This window comes from Puma concolor, chromosome A3 (genome assembly GCF_028749965.1).
Source record: "Puma concolor isolate L17-30 chromosome A3, mPumCon1.1.hap2, whole genome shotgun sequence".
Lineage (NCBI taxonomy): Eukaryota > Metazoa > Chordata > Mammalia > Carnivora > Felidae > Puma > Puma concolor.
The window spans coordinates 119121864-119140641 of NC_141669.1; the positions used below are offsets into that span (position 1 = coordinate 119121864).

The following is an 18778-nucleotide window of genomic DNA, read 5'->3' on the forward strand; positions in this document are numbered from 1 at the left end:
TTTTCCTGTAACATTTGTTGAAAAGACTGTTTTATCTCCATTGTGTGGTGTTGGCATATGCTTGTCCAAACTCCTTTGACTGTAAATGTGAAGGTTTATTTCCGTCCCTCAATTCAGTCCCATTGATGTATACATCTGTCCTTATGCCAGTACCATGGTGTCTTTTTAGAAAAAAAAAAAAAGTTTTTTTTTTTAAGTAATCTCTACCTCCACTGTGGGGCTTGAACTCACCATCCTGAGATCAAGAGTCCCATGTTGTACTGAGTAAGCCAGCCAGGGGCCCCGTGGTGTCTTGATTACTGGAGCTTTTCCACAAGCTCTGAAATTGAAATGAATGAGCCCTCAAGCTTTGTTTTTCTTTTTCAAGATTGTTTTGGCTATTCTGGGTCCCTTGACTTTCCATATGAATTTTAGGACCAATTTGTCAATTTTTGCAAAGAAGATAGCAGGGATTTTGATAGGGATTATGTTGACTCTGTAGATCAATTTGGGGAATATTACCATTTTAGCAATGTTTAGTCTTCCAATCCGTGAACATGGGATGTCTTTCCATTTATTTAGATTTTCTTTAATTTCTTTCAGTAATTTTTGAATTTTACACTTCTTCGGCTACTCTTATTCCTAAATATTCTTTTGATATTGTAAATTGTTTTCTTAATTTTCTTTTTGGTCTGTTCATTAGCGTATAGAAATAGAATTTATTTTTTATATATTGATCTTGTACTTTGCAACCTTGGTGAATTTGTTTATTAATTCTGATCATTTTTTAGTGGAATCCTTAGGAATTTCTGTATACAAGATCATATCATCTGCAAACAGGGTGAGCTTTATTTTTTCCTTTCCAATCTGGATGCCTTTTATTTCATCTTCTTCTCGACTGCCCTGGCTGGAACTTCCAGTGCAATGTTAAAGAGAAGTTGTAAGAGTGGACATCCTTATCTCATTCCGGATCAGTACTCAACACCATTAAGTATGATGTTGAATATGAATTTTTCATAGGTGCCCTTTATCAGATTCCCTTCCAGGGAATTTGTTGAGGTTTTTGTCATGAAAGGGTATTGGATTTTGTCAAATGCCTTTTCTGCATCTATTGAGGTTATGGTGTGGTTTTTGTCCTTTATTCTATTGGTATGGTATTAGTCGATTTTCAGGAAGTTAAACCAGTCTCGTGTTCTTGGAGTAAATCTCACTTGGTCATGATGTATAATTCTTTTTATATGTTGTCGAATCCAGTTTGCTAGTATTTTATTAAAGATTTTTGTATCTTATATTCATAAGATATAGCAGTCTGTAGATTTCTCCTTTTTTGGTTTTTAATGATGTCTTTGTCTGGTTTTGGTATTAGGGTAATATTGGCTTCATAGAATGAGTTGGGTGGTGTTCCTAGTGAATCCTTGGTATTAATTCTTCTTTAAATGTTTGATAGAATTCACCAGTGAAGCCAACTGGGTCTGGGTCTGTATTTGTGAGAAGTTTTTAAATTACTAATTTAATCTGTTTTTCCTAGTTTTAGCTTTATTCCAATTTTCTATTTATTAGTTTTAGTTTTTTTTAAGGAGTTTGTCAATTTTATCCAAGTTATGTTATTTGTTGGAATAGCACTATTCATAGCTTCCCCTTATAACCTTGCTTTATTTCTATAAGGTCTGTGGTATTATCCTCTCTTTCATTCCTGTTTTTAGTCATTTGAGTCTTCTCTCTGATTTTCTTGTTCAGTCTAGCTAAAGGTTTGTCAATTTTGTCAATCTTTTCAAAGAACCAACTTTTGGTTTTGTTGATTTTCTCTGTTGTTTTTATTTTCTATGCCATTAATTTCTGTCCTAATCTTTATTTCCTTTCTTTTACTTGCTTTAGGGTTTGCTTTTCTTTTCTGTTGTGTTAAGGTGGAAGGTTAGGTTATTGGCTTGAGATTTTCTGTCTTTTTTTTTTTTTTAATTTGAGAGAGAGAGAGAGAGAAAGAACACAAGCAGGAGAGAGGGGCAAAGGGAGAGAGAGACAGAGAGAGAGAGAGAGAGAGAGAGAGAGAGAGTCTTAAACAGGCTCCATGCTGATGTGGGGCTTGATCCCATGACCCTGGGATCATGACCTGAGCCAAAATCAAGAATTGGATGCTCAACTCTCTGAGCCACCCAGACATCCCTTTCCTCTTTTTAATTTATTTTTTTCTTCTTTTTTAATATAGGTATTTATACTTACAAATCTCCCTTCAAGTTCTACTTTATTGCATCCCATACATTTTGATATGTGGTGTCATCATGTTTATTCACCTCAAAGTATTTTCTATTGTTTTGATGATTTCTTTGACTCATTGGTTACTGAGGAAGGTATTAGTTTTTACATATTTGTAATTTCTGTTACTGATTTCTTAATTCATTCTATTGTGAATGGAAATGTAGTTTGTATGATTTCACTCTGTTTAAATTCATTGGGGCTTAGAATATGGTCTGTCCCAGAGAATGTTCTGTGCACTTGAGAAGAATGTATATTCTGCTGTGGTCAGGAGCTTGTGTAGTTTTAATTTGCATTAATATATATTTTTTAAAAAGTTTATTTGTTTATTTTGAGAGAGAGAGAGAGAGAGAGAGAGAGAGAGAGATTTAGAGTGTGAGCAGGGGAGGAGCAGAGAGAGAGGAAGACAGAGAATCCCAGGCAGGCTCTGTGCTGACAGTGTGGAGTCTGACATGGGGCTCAAACCCACAAAGCATGAGATCATGACCTGAGCTGAAATCAAGAGTCAGATGCTCAACTGACTGAGCCACACAGGCGTCCCTGATTTACATTTCTTTTATAAATGAGGCCGAACATCTTGTCATATGTTGAAGAGCTGTTTGGCTTGCTGTAAACTATCTGTGGTTATTTTTCTTATTTTGTGGGAGCTCATTATGTATTAAGGGGTAAACCCTTGTCTATCATATGAGTTAACAAATATTTTTCTTAGAGTGTTATTTGCCTTTTGAATTTGTTTATGATATTTATTGAGCCATGCAGACATTGTAGGTTTTTATGTAGATAGATTTATCATTTTTTTTAATGTTTACTTGTTTTTGAGAGAGAGAGAGTGAGAGCACACGTAAGCGGGGGAGGGGCAGAGAGAGAGGGAGACACTGAATCCGAAGCAGGCTCCAGGCTCTGAGCTGTCAGCACAGAACCCGGCATAGGGCTCGAACCCATGAACTTGTGACGTCCTGACCTGAGGTGAAGTCAGATGCTTAACCTACTGAGCCACCCAGGTGCCCTGATAGATTTATCATTTTAAATTTTTTTTTTTCAACATTTATTTATTTTTGCGACAGAGACAGAGCATGAACAGGGGAGGGGCAGAGAGAGAGGGAGACACAGAATCGGAAACCGGCTCCAGGCTCCGAGCCATCAGCCCAGAGCCTGACGCGGGGCTCGAACTCCCGGACCGCGAGATCGTGACCTGGCTGAAGTCGGACGCTTAACCGACTGCGCCACCCAGGCGCCCCGATTTATCATTTTAAAAATGACTTTTAGGTTTGGGGTCTCTGGGTCGCTCAGTTTGTTGAGCGGCCGACTCTTGATCTTGGCTCAGGTCATGATCTCATGGTTTGTGAGTTAAAGCCCCGTATCAGGCTTTGTGTCAGTGGTGCAGAGCCTGCTTGGATTTCTCTCTCTCTCTCTCTCTCTCTCCCTCCCTCCCTCCCTCCCTCCTTCTGTCTCTCTCTGCCTGTCTCCGACTTGTGCTGTCTCTCTCTCTCTCTCTCTCAAAATAAATAAATAAACTTAAAAAAGTGATTTTTAGGTTTTGTGCCATGTTAAGAAATGTTTTTCTCGTTCTGAGATTAGAAAATTTATTCTCTGCTTTCCGTTTGAGAGATTCATGGTTTTATTTTGAGTGGTTTAAATCTGATTGATCTGGGATTTATAGGCATATGGAGTAGGTTCGAAATCTGACTTTAATTTGTTTCCTGACGGCAGGTCATTGATCTCAGCTCTATCTTAAAAATAATCTACCTTTTTTTATACGGGCATGAAATGCCACCTTTGTTATGTGTTAAATCCCTGTATGTTTGGGAACAATTTTTGGACCCTCTATTCTGTTCCATTGATTTGTTTGTTTTTGTGCTGATATCATACAGTTTAAAAAAAAAATTTTTTTTTAGTGTTTATTTATTTTTGAGAGAGACAGAGAGAGAGTGCAAGCTAGGGAGGGTCAGAGAGAGAGGGAGACACAGAATCCGAAGCAGGCTCCAGGCTCTGAGCTGTCAGCACACAGCCCGATGTGGGGCTCGATCTCACAAACTGTGAGTTCATGACCTGAGCCGAGATCAAGAGTTGGATGCCTAACAACTGAGCCACCCAGGCACCCTGATTTTATTTTCTGATCGCTGTTGGTATATAGATACATTGTGGATTTGGAGGTATTAGCTTTTAATTTCCTTCCACTGAATTTGCTTTTTGTTTAGTGGTTTTGCAGCAGATTCTCTTGGATTTCCCAGATCTTCTCGGGTAACATCTGCAAATGATGATACTTGTCTTCTCTTTTCTAATTCCCCTTTATTACTTCCATTTCTTGTTCTTAGCTCATTGGATTGGCAAGGATCTCAGAGCAAGGTTAACTCGTGGACACACTTGTCTTTTCTGGACTCTTTCCCCGTGAAGTGGCTTTTCTAGGCCTGGGCTCCTAAGGAACTCCGCCAGACAATCCCTCTAGGGCCGTGCACAGAGCTTGGCACGTAGTAGGAATCTGGGAAGCCTTTGCCTCATTGGAGGAGTGATTACAAAAGACGGCAAGGATCTAAAAAAGGTTTCCGCAGTAATGATGATGATAGCTGGTGTTTATTGAGCACTTCCTATCTGCGAGGCACTATTAAGTATTACCTCATGTTTTCTCACAACGAGGCTAGCTGTGTGGGAACAGTTGTGCGGATTCCCATTTTTGAGAAGGGGTAGACTGAGGCCCCCTTGAGGCTGCATGACTAGGACGCGGCAAGGCGGCATCTGAACCTGGCGCTCTGGCTCCAGGCTTATATTTTTGTGATGCTTCCGCTTCCCAGGAGCGTCCAGAGTTATGGGCGATGATATCAGAGGTTGGCCTCTGACCCCTGTGTTGCCTCTGTGTCAGGGAGGCGGAGGTGGTGGAGTGGTAGGTGCGCCTGGGGCGGTGAGGGCTGCCCGCACAGCACGCCGTATGTCACTCTCCTGGACCTTGAGCACGCCAACCCCGGTGCCCTCACTTGCTGCACGGCCTCGGGCAAGGTTTAGCTTCTTTGAACCTTGGTTCTGCCTGTCAAGTGGGCACCGTTGGAGCCCCTACTTCATTGTGCTGTCAGGACGATGGGGCATCCGCTGCCTGTAAAGTTCCCAGCGCTGTGTGTGGCATTCAAGGCCTGGCCACCTGACTGCCGCCTCCTCTCGCATTGTTCCTCTCATCCCCGGTAATGATAACAACAACAGCGAACAACATCGGGTGCTGTTTGTTGAGCATTTATTCTGCGCCTGGCACATGGGCTCTCTCTTTAAATCTCAGATGTTAGGCTTATTATTATCCCCATTTTAAAGAAACTGAGGGGCGATGTCACTTGCCCAAGAAGATGTAGCTAGTAAGTAGTAGAGGCAGGATTTGAACCCAGGCCTGACTGGATTCCTCATTCTCAACTCCTAATCCCCTGGCCTCCTTTTGCCCTGACAGTAGTGGAGGTGATGCTCTTCAGAGTAGGGAATGAAGGGGTGGGTATGCCGTGACCGGACCACAGTTTATTCCCCAGCCTCTTCTGGATGTTGTAAACATCTGTGTGCCTGGGGAGGGGCGAGGGGGGAGAGTGTGGTGCCCTCCAGCAGGGGGGCCATGGGAGAGGGGATTCGGCTTCATCCAGAGGGGAGTGGTGGGAAACTCTTCAGTGTTGTTGTTTTTTTAAAGTCTCATTAAAAGACAGTTTTTGACAAGGTAATTTCTAAATGTCAAGTGATACAGCAGATACGTACAGTAAAAAAGGGATTTTCCCCTCCCCATCCCACATCTTTTGGACGAAACACTGTGAAGAATTTGGAATCCTTCCAGAACTTTCTCTACAGCTCTATAGCACGTGCTCTCATAGACACACTTACGCACATGCTAGTTTCCTTCACAGAAATCATTGCACATACGTGTGCTATGTGTGCGTGGTGAGCACAGGCTCATTTACTCTTCCCACTAACCCCACGACTTCGGTAGCATTATTGTCTTCATTTTCCAATTGTGGAAACTGAGGTCGCAAGAGGCCCAGAGGACGTTCTGCGCCGGCAGCTTCCTCTCTTCACAGCGCATCTCCTCAGGCCACACTGAGCTCTCGTTCTGTTTGATCAGCTGCACGGCTGTCCACTCCATGAACAGACCATCGTTTCTTTATCCAGCCCCTCTCTCCCGAGCACGTAGGTCATTTCCGGTTTTCCACAGAGAGTGCTAAGCAGAGGAGGCCCCCCGCTGTCTGTGCGGTTTACAGGGACGCCTCTGGCTACAGGGAGGAGGGTGCCCGGAGGGCCAGACTCCTGCATCCAGGCCCAGGCAGACGGGTGCCTGGCTGAGGGAATGGAGAGAGGGTTGGGGGAGGCATACATTTGAGGAAGATTTGGGGAGTTGGGAGAGCCAGAGCGGAGACGGTGACAGGTGACACGGGACTGGGGCTACAGCCTTGAGGGGAGACGCCAAGTCAGCCCAGGGCCCCTGGGGCATGAAGGGCTGGGGCGGAGAGGGGCAAGCATTGCAGGCCTGCTTCCCGGCACCTCCCGTGCACAAGCCCTCAGTCTGGAGACTGTGGTCAGGACGCTGAGGTTAGGAGTGGCTCCCCAGAGGAAAGGGGCCTCCTTCCTCTGGGAACCTCAGGCACCCCCCAGTACGGAGGCTTCGCCACTTCCCCTTGGCCCCACAAGGGTCTATCTGTATCTCAGAGTGTGCAAGTGGCGGAAGAGATGTGGGGTTGGCTCCTCTCAAATGGGCAACTCATGGTGACTTGGCGTTTGGGCCCCAGAACCAAAAGGCCCTGAGACAGCATCCTGCCTCAAGAAAGGAGCCCCGGGGGTCTGGGAGGGTGGTGTCTCCCGAGGTCACATAGCCCCCGGCAGCAGCCCTGCAGGGGACTAGACCCCACCCTAAAAGTGCCTGTCCTTCCTTGAGCACATTCTGCTTTGTTGAAGCCAGAAACCTCTGGCTTTCTCTGGGAAGGGAGCTGCCTTATCTGCTCGTGCCCCATCCACCAAGGGCATCTGACTATTCCACGTGAGAGAGGTCCCGAGGGCAAGGAGGTAGGGCCACGAGTACCCCCAGTAGACCCCATGAGCAAGCCCCTGATCCCTGCCTGTCCAGTGTGGTTCCCTGTCCCCTTTCCCCCTCGCCGTGTAACCTCAGATAAGTTCCTCAATCTCTCTGTGCCTCAGTTTCTTCCTCGGTAAAATAGGAAAACTATTAGTATCTGCCTTCTAGATTATCATGAGGATTTCATGAATGAATATTTGCAAACTGCTTGGAGCAGGGCCTGTCTAAGGTCCAGGCCCTGGGAGTGTTTGAATATCCGGGAACGACACTTGGTCTCCACAACATGACGTGACAGGAACAAAGCAGGATGCAAACCATGTCTATGCTCATTTAGTCTTTTGTCTGTTCTGCACATATTTCCAGAACAATTAGTAGGTACCAGGTCTGTCCTGGCCACGGGGCAGGTGCAGATGGATATGACCCAGTCCTGCCTGCAGGGAGCTTAGACAAGGGCACTAGATGGAGCCCAATTTTGTTTACAGTCATACATTCCCATGATGCCTGAAGGAAACACAGTGTCACGCCCAGGCGATTGCGTTCTAGGGGCAAGGCTGGCAAAGTGCCGCTCTGTGCTGAGCATGTGCTATGTGCTTTCCTTGCTGACTCTCTCAAGAGCCCTGTCATGTGGGCACCGTTTTACTTCCTGACTGCCAGAGGAGGAGACTGAGGCCCCGGTCCCATGCTGGGATGGTAGGGCTGGGATTCAAACACTCTAGTACTCTAGCTCTTAACCTCCACACGCCTGCCTGTCCACAAACACGTGTTACTTGTATAATCAGATTTAACCACAAAGACCAACAAAACAAATAGAACAGAAACTCCACAAACCAACAAACATTGCAAGCAGAGGCCAGGCCACCGTAGCTGGTTTTGAAGGCCCTCTTGTACTTTTTCTCCTGCCCTGGGAGGAGTGGTCTTGGTCAGTATAAGAGATTGGGACCAGGAGCTGTCTTTTCTTCTCCTTGTACCCTCCAAGAGGGCACGTGCATTTTCTTGGTGCCAGGAGAGTGCTGGCCCTGGTCCAGGCCTGGCTCTCCCTCTTTCTCCACAGCACATTGACCAATTACTCTTTCTCCTGTCCTTGATTACCTCCAGGGACAGGGGGCTCACCCTTCACCGTTTAGTTCGTTCTGAAGAAAGTTCAGGCTCCTAGAAAGTGCTCTATTTAAAAAAAAATAATAATTATATTTAAAAAATATATTTTTATAATTTTTATTTCCCCTGAAAGTCCCACAAACAAACGTCCTCTGACACAGGCCTGGCCAGGTCATCTCTGTGTCCCCCTGTAGACTAGCATAGCCCCTGCTGCTCAGTCAGCGCTGTGAACGCTATATCAGGGAGCCATTGGGTAGGGAGTGCAGTGGGCGGGGCCCGGCCTCCAGCAAGCCCGGGCTGTGGGTAACTGGGTCAGTGGGGCCCACGGGACACCAGCTCTATGAGTGCTGATGTGACCGAAGTGGACTGGGTTGCCATAGAAATTGGTCTTCTTTGTCCCCAGGCCTGTTGGCCTGTCCCTCAGGAGGCCCAGGTGATCCCTTGGGCTATTGAGCAGATCTCCTCAGGGCCTCCCCAGCCTCACATTCTCTGATCTGGATGTCCCCCGGGAGCAGGCAGACCACGCCCACCTCGTGTGGCCAGTCAGCCCGAGGCCCAGGGGGTGCAGGAGCTGGCCGAGGTTCACACAGGGAGGAGAGCGTTCAGAGCTGGGCTTGCTCAGGGCCAGCCGTCTTGCCTAAGGCCTCTGCCAGTCAAGAGCACTTTTCCCCAACCGTGGGTTCCCAGAGGAAATTCTGGACTGATTGCAGGGACTGCCGCATTCCCTGGAGAATATTCAGAACCCACCTTGTCGGTGTGTCCAGAATCGCACGATGTCGGTAAGAGCTGATGTGGCAGGGTGGTGGCAGGGTGACCTGCTATGTCCCCGGCAGGAGCATTCGGTTGCCACGGAGCTGGATGACCCCATTGTTTCCAGATGAAGAAACAGGGCCTAGAGAGGTTAAGTCACTTGCCTGAGGTCACACGGCGGATTAGGGGCAAAGGTGGGATCTGAGTCTGGGGAGTCTGGCTCCAGAGCCCATCCTTAACCACCGTGCCAAACCCTGCCCTGCTCGTGCTCATAAGATGCTTTGGGAAGGCCAAAGGCTGTTTCAGGTCTGGGAAGCCCTTAACGTCAGAACTTTCAGTCAGAGCCTGATAAATTGTGACGCAAGAGCCAGAGCCGTGGTGATTTCTCTTCCTAATCGTGTCCTCACAACAGCCCTGAAAAGTCTGCTTTATCCCTGTCTTGCAGATGAAGACGCTGAGGCCCAAAGAGGGGAAGTGAGTTGCTTAGGGTCACATAGCGGGGAGAAGTGGAGCAGAGCCTCTCGTCCGAGCCCCCTGACTCCACACCTGGTGTTCGTGCTGAGACCTCAGGCTGCTTCCCAGATCCTCTGGGACAGCCCCTGCCTTCCACCAGGTGAGGCGGTGACCCACCAGGGCTGCCAAGGTGAGGGAGGAGGGGGGCGTGGGCACGATGGGTGGGAAGACCAGGCTCACTGGGAGCTGAGGCCGGCCAGGATCTGTGTGTTGGGAGGTAGGAGGCAAAAGAGGGTGGCGGGGCTGTGGGCATCATTGGGAAGTTTTCAACTTGTTTTTTTTTTCTGGATACCATGTTATCAAGGAGAGGTACAAAAGCCAGGAGGACTTAGGCCAGAAAGGATTTAGAGAAAACTTCCCAAGGGGGGTGACTTTTAAGCTGAGGACTGAAGGAGGCCTGAGTTATTCTGGTGAAGTGGTCAGGGAAGAGCATCCAGGCAGAGGAAACAGCATGTGTGCAAAGGCCCTGTGGCTGGGTTGAGCTCCCAGACATCTCTCCTTCCAGCCTCCTGCTATATCTCTGCCTTGGTTGTATATCTTAGCACCTTCCTGTCTGCTGTTAGACAATTTTAGTCAGTCATGTATTTGCTCAGCAGACCCTCGGTGAGCCCTCTCCTATGTGCTGTGTGCCTCGGATATAGACATGACTCAGATTGTCCCTGCCCATGACAGACAGAAACTGACTCAGGGGAAGGTGGGGAGGTTAGGGCTTCTGATTATAAGTCATTTCTTCGCTGCTTGGCCTCATACCAAGGAAGCCGTTTATGGGTTTCGTCATCATTCCCATTTTACAGATTTAGAAACTGAGGCTCTGAAAGTCTAACTTACCCAAAGAGGCTAGTACCCTTCTTTGGGCCTCAGTTTCCTCATCTGTAGAATGGGTGAGGGTAGATGCTGTCTAAAGGGCCTAGGCCCAGCAGCCCTGCCTGCCCCCAGAGCCCTTCACCTCCAGGGTGCTTTCTCATCCCCAGCCAGGACCATGGGCAGCAACAAGAGCAAGCCCAAGGATGCCAGCCAACGGCGCCGCAGCCTGGAGCCTGCTGAGAACACCCACGGTGGTGGTGGGGGTGCCTTCCCCACCTCACAGACACCCAGCAAGCCAGCCTCCGCTGATGGCCACCGAGGCCCCAGTACGGCCTTCCCCTCTGCCGCTGCTGAGCCCAAGCTGTTCGGGGGCTTCAACTCCTCGGACACAGTCACCTCCCCGCAGAGGGCGGGGCCGCTGGCGGGTCAGTGGGCCTGGGAGGGTGGGTGCCGGCTGGCCGGGCCTCTCACCGTCGGGGTAGAGGCTGTGGGTTTCTCGGGTTTGGGGACTGTAGGGAGTTTCCCGGAGGCTGTGGGTGGGGAAGGGCTTTAAAAACCGGAGAGTGTGGTACACATCCCATTGCCTTTGAGGGTGAATCCAATGCAGAGTATAAAGGGGTCTAGAGATGTGGGACTGTAGGCGGGAACTGAGGCCAGAGAGCCAGGGGGCTGTTTGCCCAGGACAGTACAGGGACCAGGTCTGAGGCTTTGTTTTTGACTCTGGTGGGCCCAGAGATGGGTCAGGACAGGAGGTCTTGGGTGGCAGAGGGGGCAAGAGCAGGTTAGGAGGGACAAAGGGAGCTCTGGTCCTCAGGCGCCCAGCCCAATGCCGAGATGCACCCCTGCGCCCTCTGCTGGCCTTTTTGGGGTATGGCAGCTCCAGGCAAGCGATGCTTAAGAGAGAGATGCCCATATGGTCCCAGACACACACACACGCACACACACAAGACATTCACATAAATACTTGCATTCTTACCTTGACATACTCAGAGCCACACACAGCCAGCAACTCACTCCAGGAGATCTGTGCAGACACTTAAACAGGCTGAGTTAGAGACACCATCAGAGATACTTGAAGATACCGTGCACATAAAGACACACGCAGGGACACGTGGACGTGCGCAGACACACACCTAACATAGATGCACACAAATGGAAACACACATACACAAATAACCTCAGCATCCCGGATTAAGACACACACACACGCAGTCCGAAGCCCCTCAAAGACACACACGGGAAACACACACATGCTGGGCTAGGAGCGTCATCACAGATACCCACAGGCTCACAGACGCACAAATGCACAGACACGCAGTGAGGACACGCAGGGACACTCACGGATGCCGTGGACACCTGCCCAAGTGAGACAGACCCACAAAAGGGCCCGTTCATTTTTGGTGTCCCTCCTGTGTGCTGGGCTCTTCTGGGGCTGGGGACACAATGGTATGTAGAAGAGACAAACCCCGATGGAGGAGAAGAGCGGAACAAGGCATGTAAACTGGGTAGGGTGTTAGAAGGTGGTGCCGCTCTGAAGGAACAAAAAGGGTAGACAGGGGCTCTTGGGGGGATGTGCGGGGTGAAGGTTGTGGTTCAAACGGGGGACAGAGAGGACCTCTAATGAGGGGACACCACCTGGAGCCGAGATCTCCCCAGACACATAGAAGCACCAAGAGTCACACAGAGAGAAGCCGAGCAGCCCAGCCGGGTGCAGTTTCCCTCATTCACTGGTTCATTTACCCACGGTTGCTTCCTGAGCACCTACTGTGTGCCAGGCTCTGGGAACAACACAAAGATGTCTGCTTTGGGGGCCTCTGGGGCTACAGGGAAGATGGGCACTGGACAGAAGCCAGGCCTCAGAATCACCTAGAGCCCGGTGGGCACATTCATATGTGGAGAGACGCACGTGCCTCCTACACACCCTCGCAGGGGCTCCCAGACGCACGCACGCAGTGGACACGCTGCAGGCCCACCCCCCTCTAAAGGTGACCGCGTCTCCGGGCTGGGCCCAGATGGTTGTGGGAAACCAACCTCCATCCCGCCCAGGGCCCTACTGTTCACCCCTCTTTCAGGCTGTGGCCCTGGCCGTTCTGACACGTCCCACCCCTCTCTGCAGGTGGAGTGACCACCTTTGTGGCCCTCTATGACTATGAGTCTCGGACAGAGACTGACCTGTCCTTCAAGAAAGGGGAGCGGCTCCAGATTGTCAACAACACGTGAGTGACCCCCTTCCCCATCATCCCTTGGGGCCCTATCCCTGGGACCTGGTCTTGGGCCAGAGCCACTTCTGAGCGCCCCAGAGCCAGGGGCAGTGCGATGGGCAGCAGGCATGGCTAGTGTCAAGGCCAGCTGAGGTCCAGGGAGCCGTCCTGGGGCTATGGGAGAGGAGACAGGTAGTGGTCAGGGCTCTGGGCGGGCTCCCAGGGCAGGGATCTGGGCTCAGTAACTCCGTAGAGCACAGCGTCCCAGACCTCACAGAGAGCATATGATCAGGGCACGACCCAGGACTGCAGAAAACAGGGCCTAAAGCTGGAGGCTGGACCCCCAGAGGTGCCCTCTTGAGGGACCTGGGGCTGGAGGGCCTGGGGCAGCCGGCTGAGCCAGAATGTCTAGCTGCACGGGGAGAGGCCCAAATAGGGAGAGGCAGGAGACCTGTACCGGGCACTCAGTGTGAGAGGGTTATGACTGGGCATGGGATGAGATGGTGGGATGGGGTATGGATGTCTGGTCCAGCTCCAGAGGTCCCAGCCTTGGAGGGGGGCATCCTAGGGCCAAGCTGGCTCTGGGGCCCCTGTGGGCAGGGGAGCAGGAGCAGGAGCAGGTGGGGAATGAACTAGTGAGGGGTCGGAGGGGCTGTAACCATGAGGTGGGGGGCGTTCTTCTCCTTTTTCCTGCTCTCCTTTCCCTGTCAGGAGTACACCGGGGGTGGGCGCAGGTTTTGGGCCATATGCCCAGGGGTGAGGGGTGGGGAGCTTCACAGGGGGGCAGGAGGTTGCTCCTTCAGGCACTGCCGACAAAGGGCGGGGCAGAGCTCAGCACCTGCTGCGCTCCTGCCCTCGACGGGGCCTGCTGTGCCCCCATCCTCAGTGGAACCCCCCACCCCGATTCCTGGCTCATGCTTGCTCCCTCCAGCCCTCCCTCAGCTTTCCCTCTCTCTGCTTCTCTCTCGCTGGCCCTTAGGAGGAAGGTGGACGTCAGGTGTGTACTCACTTCGTAGGTGGCGGGCTGGGTGGGGGGCGCTTCGCTGGTGGAGGGGGGCGGGGCTGCTGTCTGCATGTGCTTCCTCTGCATGTCCCTGCCTGTGGTCTCTGGCTCCCTTGGCTGTTCCCGTCCAGCTTTCCCAGCTTATGCCCTACCCCCAACCGGTGTGACCAGGTCCTGACCTTAACCCTGGGCCGAGACTGGGGAGGGTCCTACCATCCCGCTCTCACTCACCGTCCTGCCTCCTCCCCACCCACCTTCTTGCTAACCTGCCCGCCCTCCATCCTGACCGGTCAGCCCACACTGAGTGCCGGCTGCATGCAGGGTCCAGTGCCGGCCCCGGTGAGGCCTGGGTGGAGAAGGGGCCTTCCTGGAGCCAGGGGCGGGGCAGGGGGCGGGGCGCAACTCCAGTCCAGGCCAAGTGACAGGCAGAGGGCAGGGCCAGGGTCCGCTCAGGCATTTGGTCCCTGCAGTGTGCTCCCCTCTGGTGGTGACCACGGGGACTGGAAGCTTCAGGCAGGTCCTCCGAGGAAGAACAGTGATACTGTGTAGCAGTTGGAAGTGGCCGGGAGGCAATCCCTCTCAGAGGGGCGGCTGACAGGAGGGTGTGGGGCTGGACGCCCTCAGGGCTGTGGGAAGGCAAGAAGGTGCTGGAAGATAGAGTAGAATTGGTCCCTGAGCGGCCTCAAAGGCCCGGCTAGGGAGGTTGGACATCACCATCTCCAGGGGTGTCGTGCCTGTTCATGCCTCCCTACCCTTGTGCATGCTGTTCCCTCTGCCTGAAACACCTTTCTCCCGTCTCTGCCTGGCAAACTCCTATTTGCCCTTCAAGATCCAGCTCAGGACTGCCTTCTCTGTGAGGCACGAGGGAAAAGAGGGGCCAGGTGCTGTGCCAGGCGTTCTTACCCATGTCCTTGTATTCACTCCTCCATGCAATCCTGCCGGGGCCGTAGTGACGGGGGAGGGGCTGTCTCCCTTTTGCAAATGAGGAAACTGAGGCTCAGAGACGTGAAGGCTCTTGACCAAGGTCACACAGCTACCGGGGAGCAAAACCAGGATCAGAGCTCGGGCAGCGGCACTCTCCCCTCCTCGCGCCGCTCTCCCTGGGGGTGGAGGGGCCTCTCCCAACCTTTCCCCCCCCTTGCGTGTCAGAGTCCTAGTGCGCCCCAGTCCCCGTGTGGCTCCAGCTGTTTGCCTCTGCCTCCCCCAGACCAGACCTGCTCGCAGGTCTGCCGCCTTCGTGGGTCCCCACATCACCTGTTGCTCGGCATGGCGGGGGTGCCTTGCTGGTGTCGCTGAGCAAGTTGAACCAGCAGTAATCAAACAGCCATGGTTCACCGTGCTCTGTGTGCGAGCCTGGTCTCGTGGGAGCGCTTTAAGTGGCGTCGTTTTATTTACACGTCACCGTCAACCGCAGCCCTGGGAAGTAGAAACTCTTCTTGGCTTTATTTTGCACTTGAGGAACCTGAGGCCCCGAGAGGCGGAGTGAGTTGCCCCAGGTCACACAGCTAGTGGTGGCAGAGGGGTGGGGGTGGGGGGGGCAGGCCCTCCCACCCACGGCCCTTGCAGGAGGACTCAGTAGGGTGCAGGCGAGCCAGGAGGAGGGAAGGGCCCGCGAGGGGAGGACGCATCAGGTTGGTGGCTTTGAAGTACCAGGGAGAATCTCAACCAGTGATGGGAAGGGCACCTCGGGCTGGGGCCACAGCTTGAGCCGAGGTGTGGTGGCAAGGAAGGCTCTGGAAACTTTGGTTCTGCCTCTTTCACCTCCAGCCAGAGGGCGGCCCTCACCCTTTCCTTTGTCTGGCCCCTCCCCTCCCTTCCTCCTGCCTTCCAACATAGGCTTGGGGGTGTCGGGCCAGGCCTGTCCTTGGATGGCAGTGAGGCGCTGTGACTGGAGGCGGGGCACCAGGAACCCTTCCCGCATCGCGACGCTCGGCCACCCCTTTGCCTAAGAAGTCGGGTGGCGGTGGAGTCGGGGCTGGTACTAGAGCAAGGGGAGGGATAAGGAGGTTGGTGACAGATGGGCCGCCTAAATTGGAGGTGTTCAGGTCTCATAGCCACCCAGGGACAAACTCACGTGTCCTTCTCCTGTTATTGCTCAGTGCCCACGATTGTTCACTCCTCCGGCCCTTCCCCCCTGGGCCTGTAAGAATGAGGGACTTGCTGGGCTGGGTGTCAGGATGGGGAGAGCTTTAGGGCAAGCCTGGCTCTTGACAGGGTTTGGCCGGGGCTTGCCGGGTCGGGGGCCTCACAGCAGCAGGGTCTGGAGACGCTGCTCCTGGACCTTCAGACCACATGGCCCCCGGGGCCCAGAACCCTGTGTGCTGTGTGGCCCTGGGTCCGAGGAAGCCCAGTGGGGTCTGAGGTCTGACTGGCCCAAGCCCTCAGCCCTGGTGTCTGAGTCTCTAGGAGTCGGGGCCCTTCTGGGTGTGAGTCTGGGTCGTCCCCTGAACTGCCCCTTCCTCCCACCCAGATTCCAGCAGCTTCTTTGGGGGAGCCCTCACTCCAGTTCCACTTTCTACCACAGGGCAGGGGACACCTTCCTGCGCTCCTCATACAACTGTCCTGGCCTCACCCTGCCCTCTCCCCACTGGGCATGTGCCCAGGCCTCAGGGTGCCCTGGCTTGTCTGCAGTCCCCAAAGTGCCTATCTGACCAGTCTCGATGGTCCCAGTGAGTTAAATCTAAGTGTCCAAACCAGAATTCTTCCCAGGTCGAGGCTGCCTTACTCCTGATCACATGCCGGCTTGGCCGGCTCAAGGCTTAGGGTCCCAAGAAGAGGATTCTGAGGCTCAGAGAGGCGAGGTCAGTTGTCTGATGTCACACAGCTAGTGAATGGGATGTAACATTGCAGCTGGAGGACCCCTTGCTGGTTCAGTGCTTTTCCTCTGGCCGCATGTGGGAAGATGAGGGGTGGGGCAGGGGACGTGTGTAATTCCCTCGCTTCCTTTCCTTCTTCCTGTCCATCTGATAAGGACCAGGCCCCCAGGGAAGGTGCTAGATGTAGTAAATCTACTCAGCCAGATAGATGACTTCCAAGTCTGGGCGGAGGTTGGTGTCGGAAGCTGTGGGGACCTTCGTGGGGCCAGCCCCCAACCCAGGCAGCTACCCAAGGCAGGTTTGAGCCTCCCAGACCACTGACATAGGCAAATGGGGCTTGATATCAACATTTCTCAGGTGGGCCTGGATGATGATCACAGTAATTATCTCCGTTGACCCTAAGCCCGGCTTGTTGCTGACTGCTTTATACACTTTGCCTGCAAGGGAGAGTCTGTGACTGTAATAGATGAGGAAATTTTCATGTATTTATTTATTTATTTGTTTGCTTATGTGAGGAAATTAAGACCCAGAGAAGGTAGGGTGCTTGCCCAAAGTCACACAGCAAATCGTTATTGCAGACTGAGACTGAGCTCCTTTGGTTTTTGTTTTCATTTTATTCAATTAATTTATTTAGCTGCTTTGGTTTTTAAAAACATTTTGGATAGTGGGGAGGGGTGCCATAGAGATGCAGATTTAGTTGTTTTTCCTTTTTAAGCCAAATCGAGATGCTAACAGCTCATGCACATTGAGCCCCTATTGTGTGCCAGGCCCTGTGCTGGTATTTTACATCCTTGGGTGGAGGCATGAGTATCCCCATCCTACAGATGAGGAAACTGAGGCAAGGCCAAGGTCACAGAGCCTGCAAGTGGTGAGCTGGATGGTGCCCAGAGTGGTCTGACTCTGGAGCTCCAGCTCTGAGACGCCCCTCAAGCTGGGACCAGGTCAGAGTTGGGCCTTGGGTCTGTTGCGAGATGGCGGTGACCCTCATCCCTGCCTTGTGAACTAAATGAAACCCCAAACCTGGACTGGAAACCCCGAACTCACATACGGGCTGATGTCAGGGAGCTGGGAGATCTGCTGGCTGAAGTCTGGGTAATGTCAGCTAGGCTGACCCCCCACTTGATTCTGGGCCCTGCTCGGCTGGCCTCTGGGCACATGCTCCTTGCCAGTCTTCCACTCTGAGTGCCTGGATAGGGCCTCCCTAGAGGCCGGCCAGTTTGCAGACTTTGGCTTTGTCAATCTGTCTCATTTTGTAGCCTCTGACCCAGACCTTGGCTCAGTTCCCTGCCCCCTGTCCTGCTGCCTCCTCCTCTGTCTTCCCCTGGCTTTCCTGAGGGCCTCTGAGCCTCTGGACTCCAGGAGGGGTCCAGGAGGGCCTTCTGTGTCTGGCTGTGGACACGCGGACCCTGGTTCTCAGCCTTGCCCTGCCATCGATTTGCTGTGTGTCTTTTGGCAAATAACTGCCCCTCTCTGTACCTTATTTTCCCATTGGTGAAATGAAGGCTTTGACTGGAAGATTTCAGCTGTTTCTTGTGACTGGAGCTCTTGCTCTGTAGCTTTGGGCAAGTCTCTGCCCATCTCTATGCCTCAGAAAGTGCTAGGTTACTCCAGCCTGGGTGCTGTGTGGCCTTGGGCTGCTCCCTTGACATCTCTGAGCCACAGATTCCTCATCTGGGGGCTGAGGCCTGCCTTCCCTACAGGGTGGCCTTGAGGATCAAATGGGACAGACAAATGTGGACACCCCTGGGTGTTAGCACAACAGGGGGTTGGATGGTGGCCCTACGCTTCCAAGGCCCTTCCTTGAGTTTTGCCTTTGCCCCCTTACTCCCGAGCCCTCCATGTGGGAGCAGAGCCCTCCCGAGCCCTCCATGTCTCGAGCAGAGACCCCCATGTGAGCTCGTGCCTCTGCCTGAGTGTTCGTGCAGCAGTTGCACGGCTGAGTGGGCCCCTCAGCCCCAGTCATGCTCCCTTTGCTGTCCAGAGGGCACCCTGTACCCTCTGGTTCAGCCTCAACCCACCCCACTAGCCCCCAGGTCTGGGTGCTCACCTGTATTCTGACCAGTCTTTGGAGAGCTCTCGCAACCTACTTTCTCCTTACCTGAACTTCTCTATCTTCAAAATGGGCTGAAAAATATGGGTCAGAGGCAGCTCAGAAGAAGCAGGAGCCAGCGATCTGGGTTCAAGTCCATACTGTGCAACTGTGGGCAAGGGTTTTTTCTCTGGGCCCTGGCAATGAGGAAGGGGGAGCCCATCCTGCTTGCTGTGTGTCTTCTAAGGGTCATGGTCATGGTGAGGTCCAAAGGCAGCCTTGGAGAGAGAAGCTCAGCAAGGTCTCGAGCCCCAC

The 18778-nt window shown here is 52.4% G+C and overlaps 1 protein-coding gene across 6 annotated transcripts in view; it reads left to right on the forward strand.

Annotated features, from left to right (window-relative positions):
- The window catches only part of SRC (SRC proto-oncogene, non-receptor tyrosine kinase), a 56906-nt gene that overhangs the window by 25721 nt on the left and 12407 nt on the right, over positions 1–18778 (forward strand). For 3 of the 6 annotated variants that reach the window (XM_086702164.1, XM_086702163.1, XM_086702167.1), the window contains exons 3-6: positions 9543–9740; positions 10582–10839; positions 12531–12630; positions 13595–13612. In XM_086702164.1, coding sequence (XP_086558290.1) covers positions 10590–10839; positions 12531–12630; positions 13595–13612 — 368 coding nt within the window. In that variant the 5' untranslated portion in view covers positions 9543–9740; positions 10582–10589. Of the gene's footprint in view, positions 1–8709; positions 9127–9542; positions 9741–10581; positions 10840–12530; positions 12631–13594; positions 13613–18778 lie in introns of those variants that run through there. The other 3 variants (XM_086702165.1, XM_086702166.1, XM_025932381.2) reach the window with 3 other exon arrangements.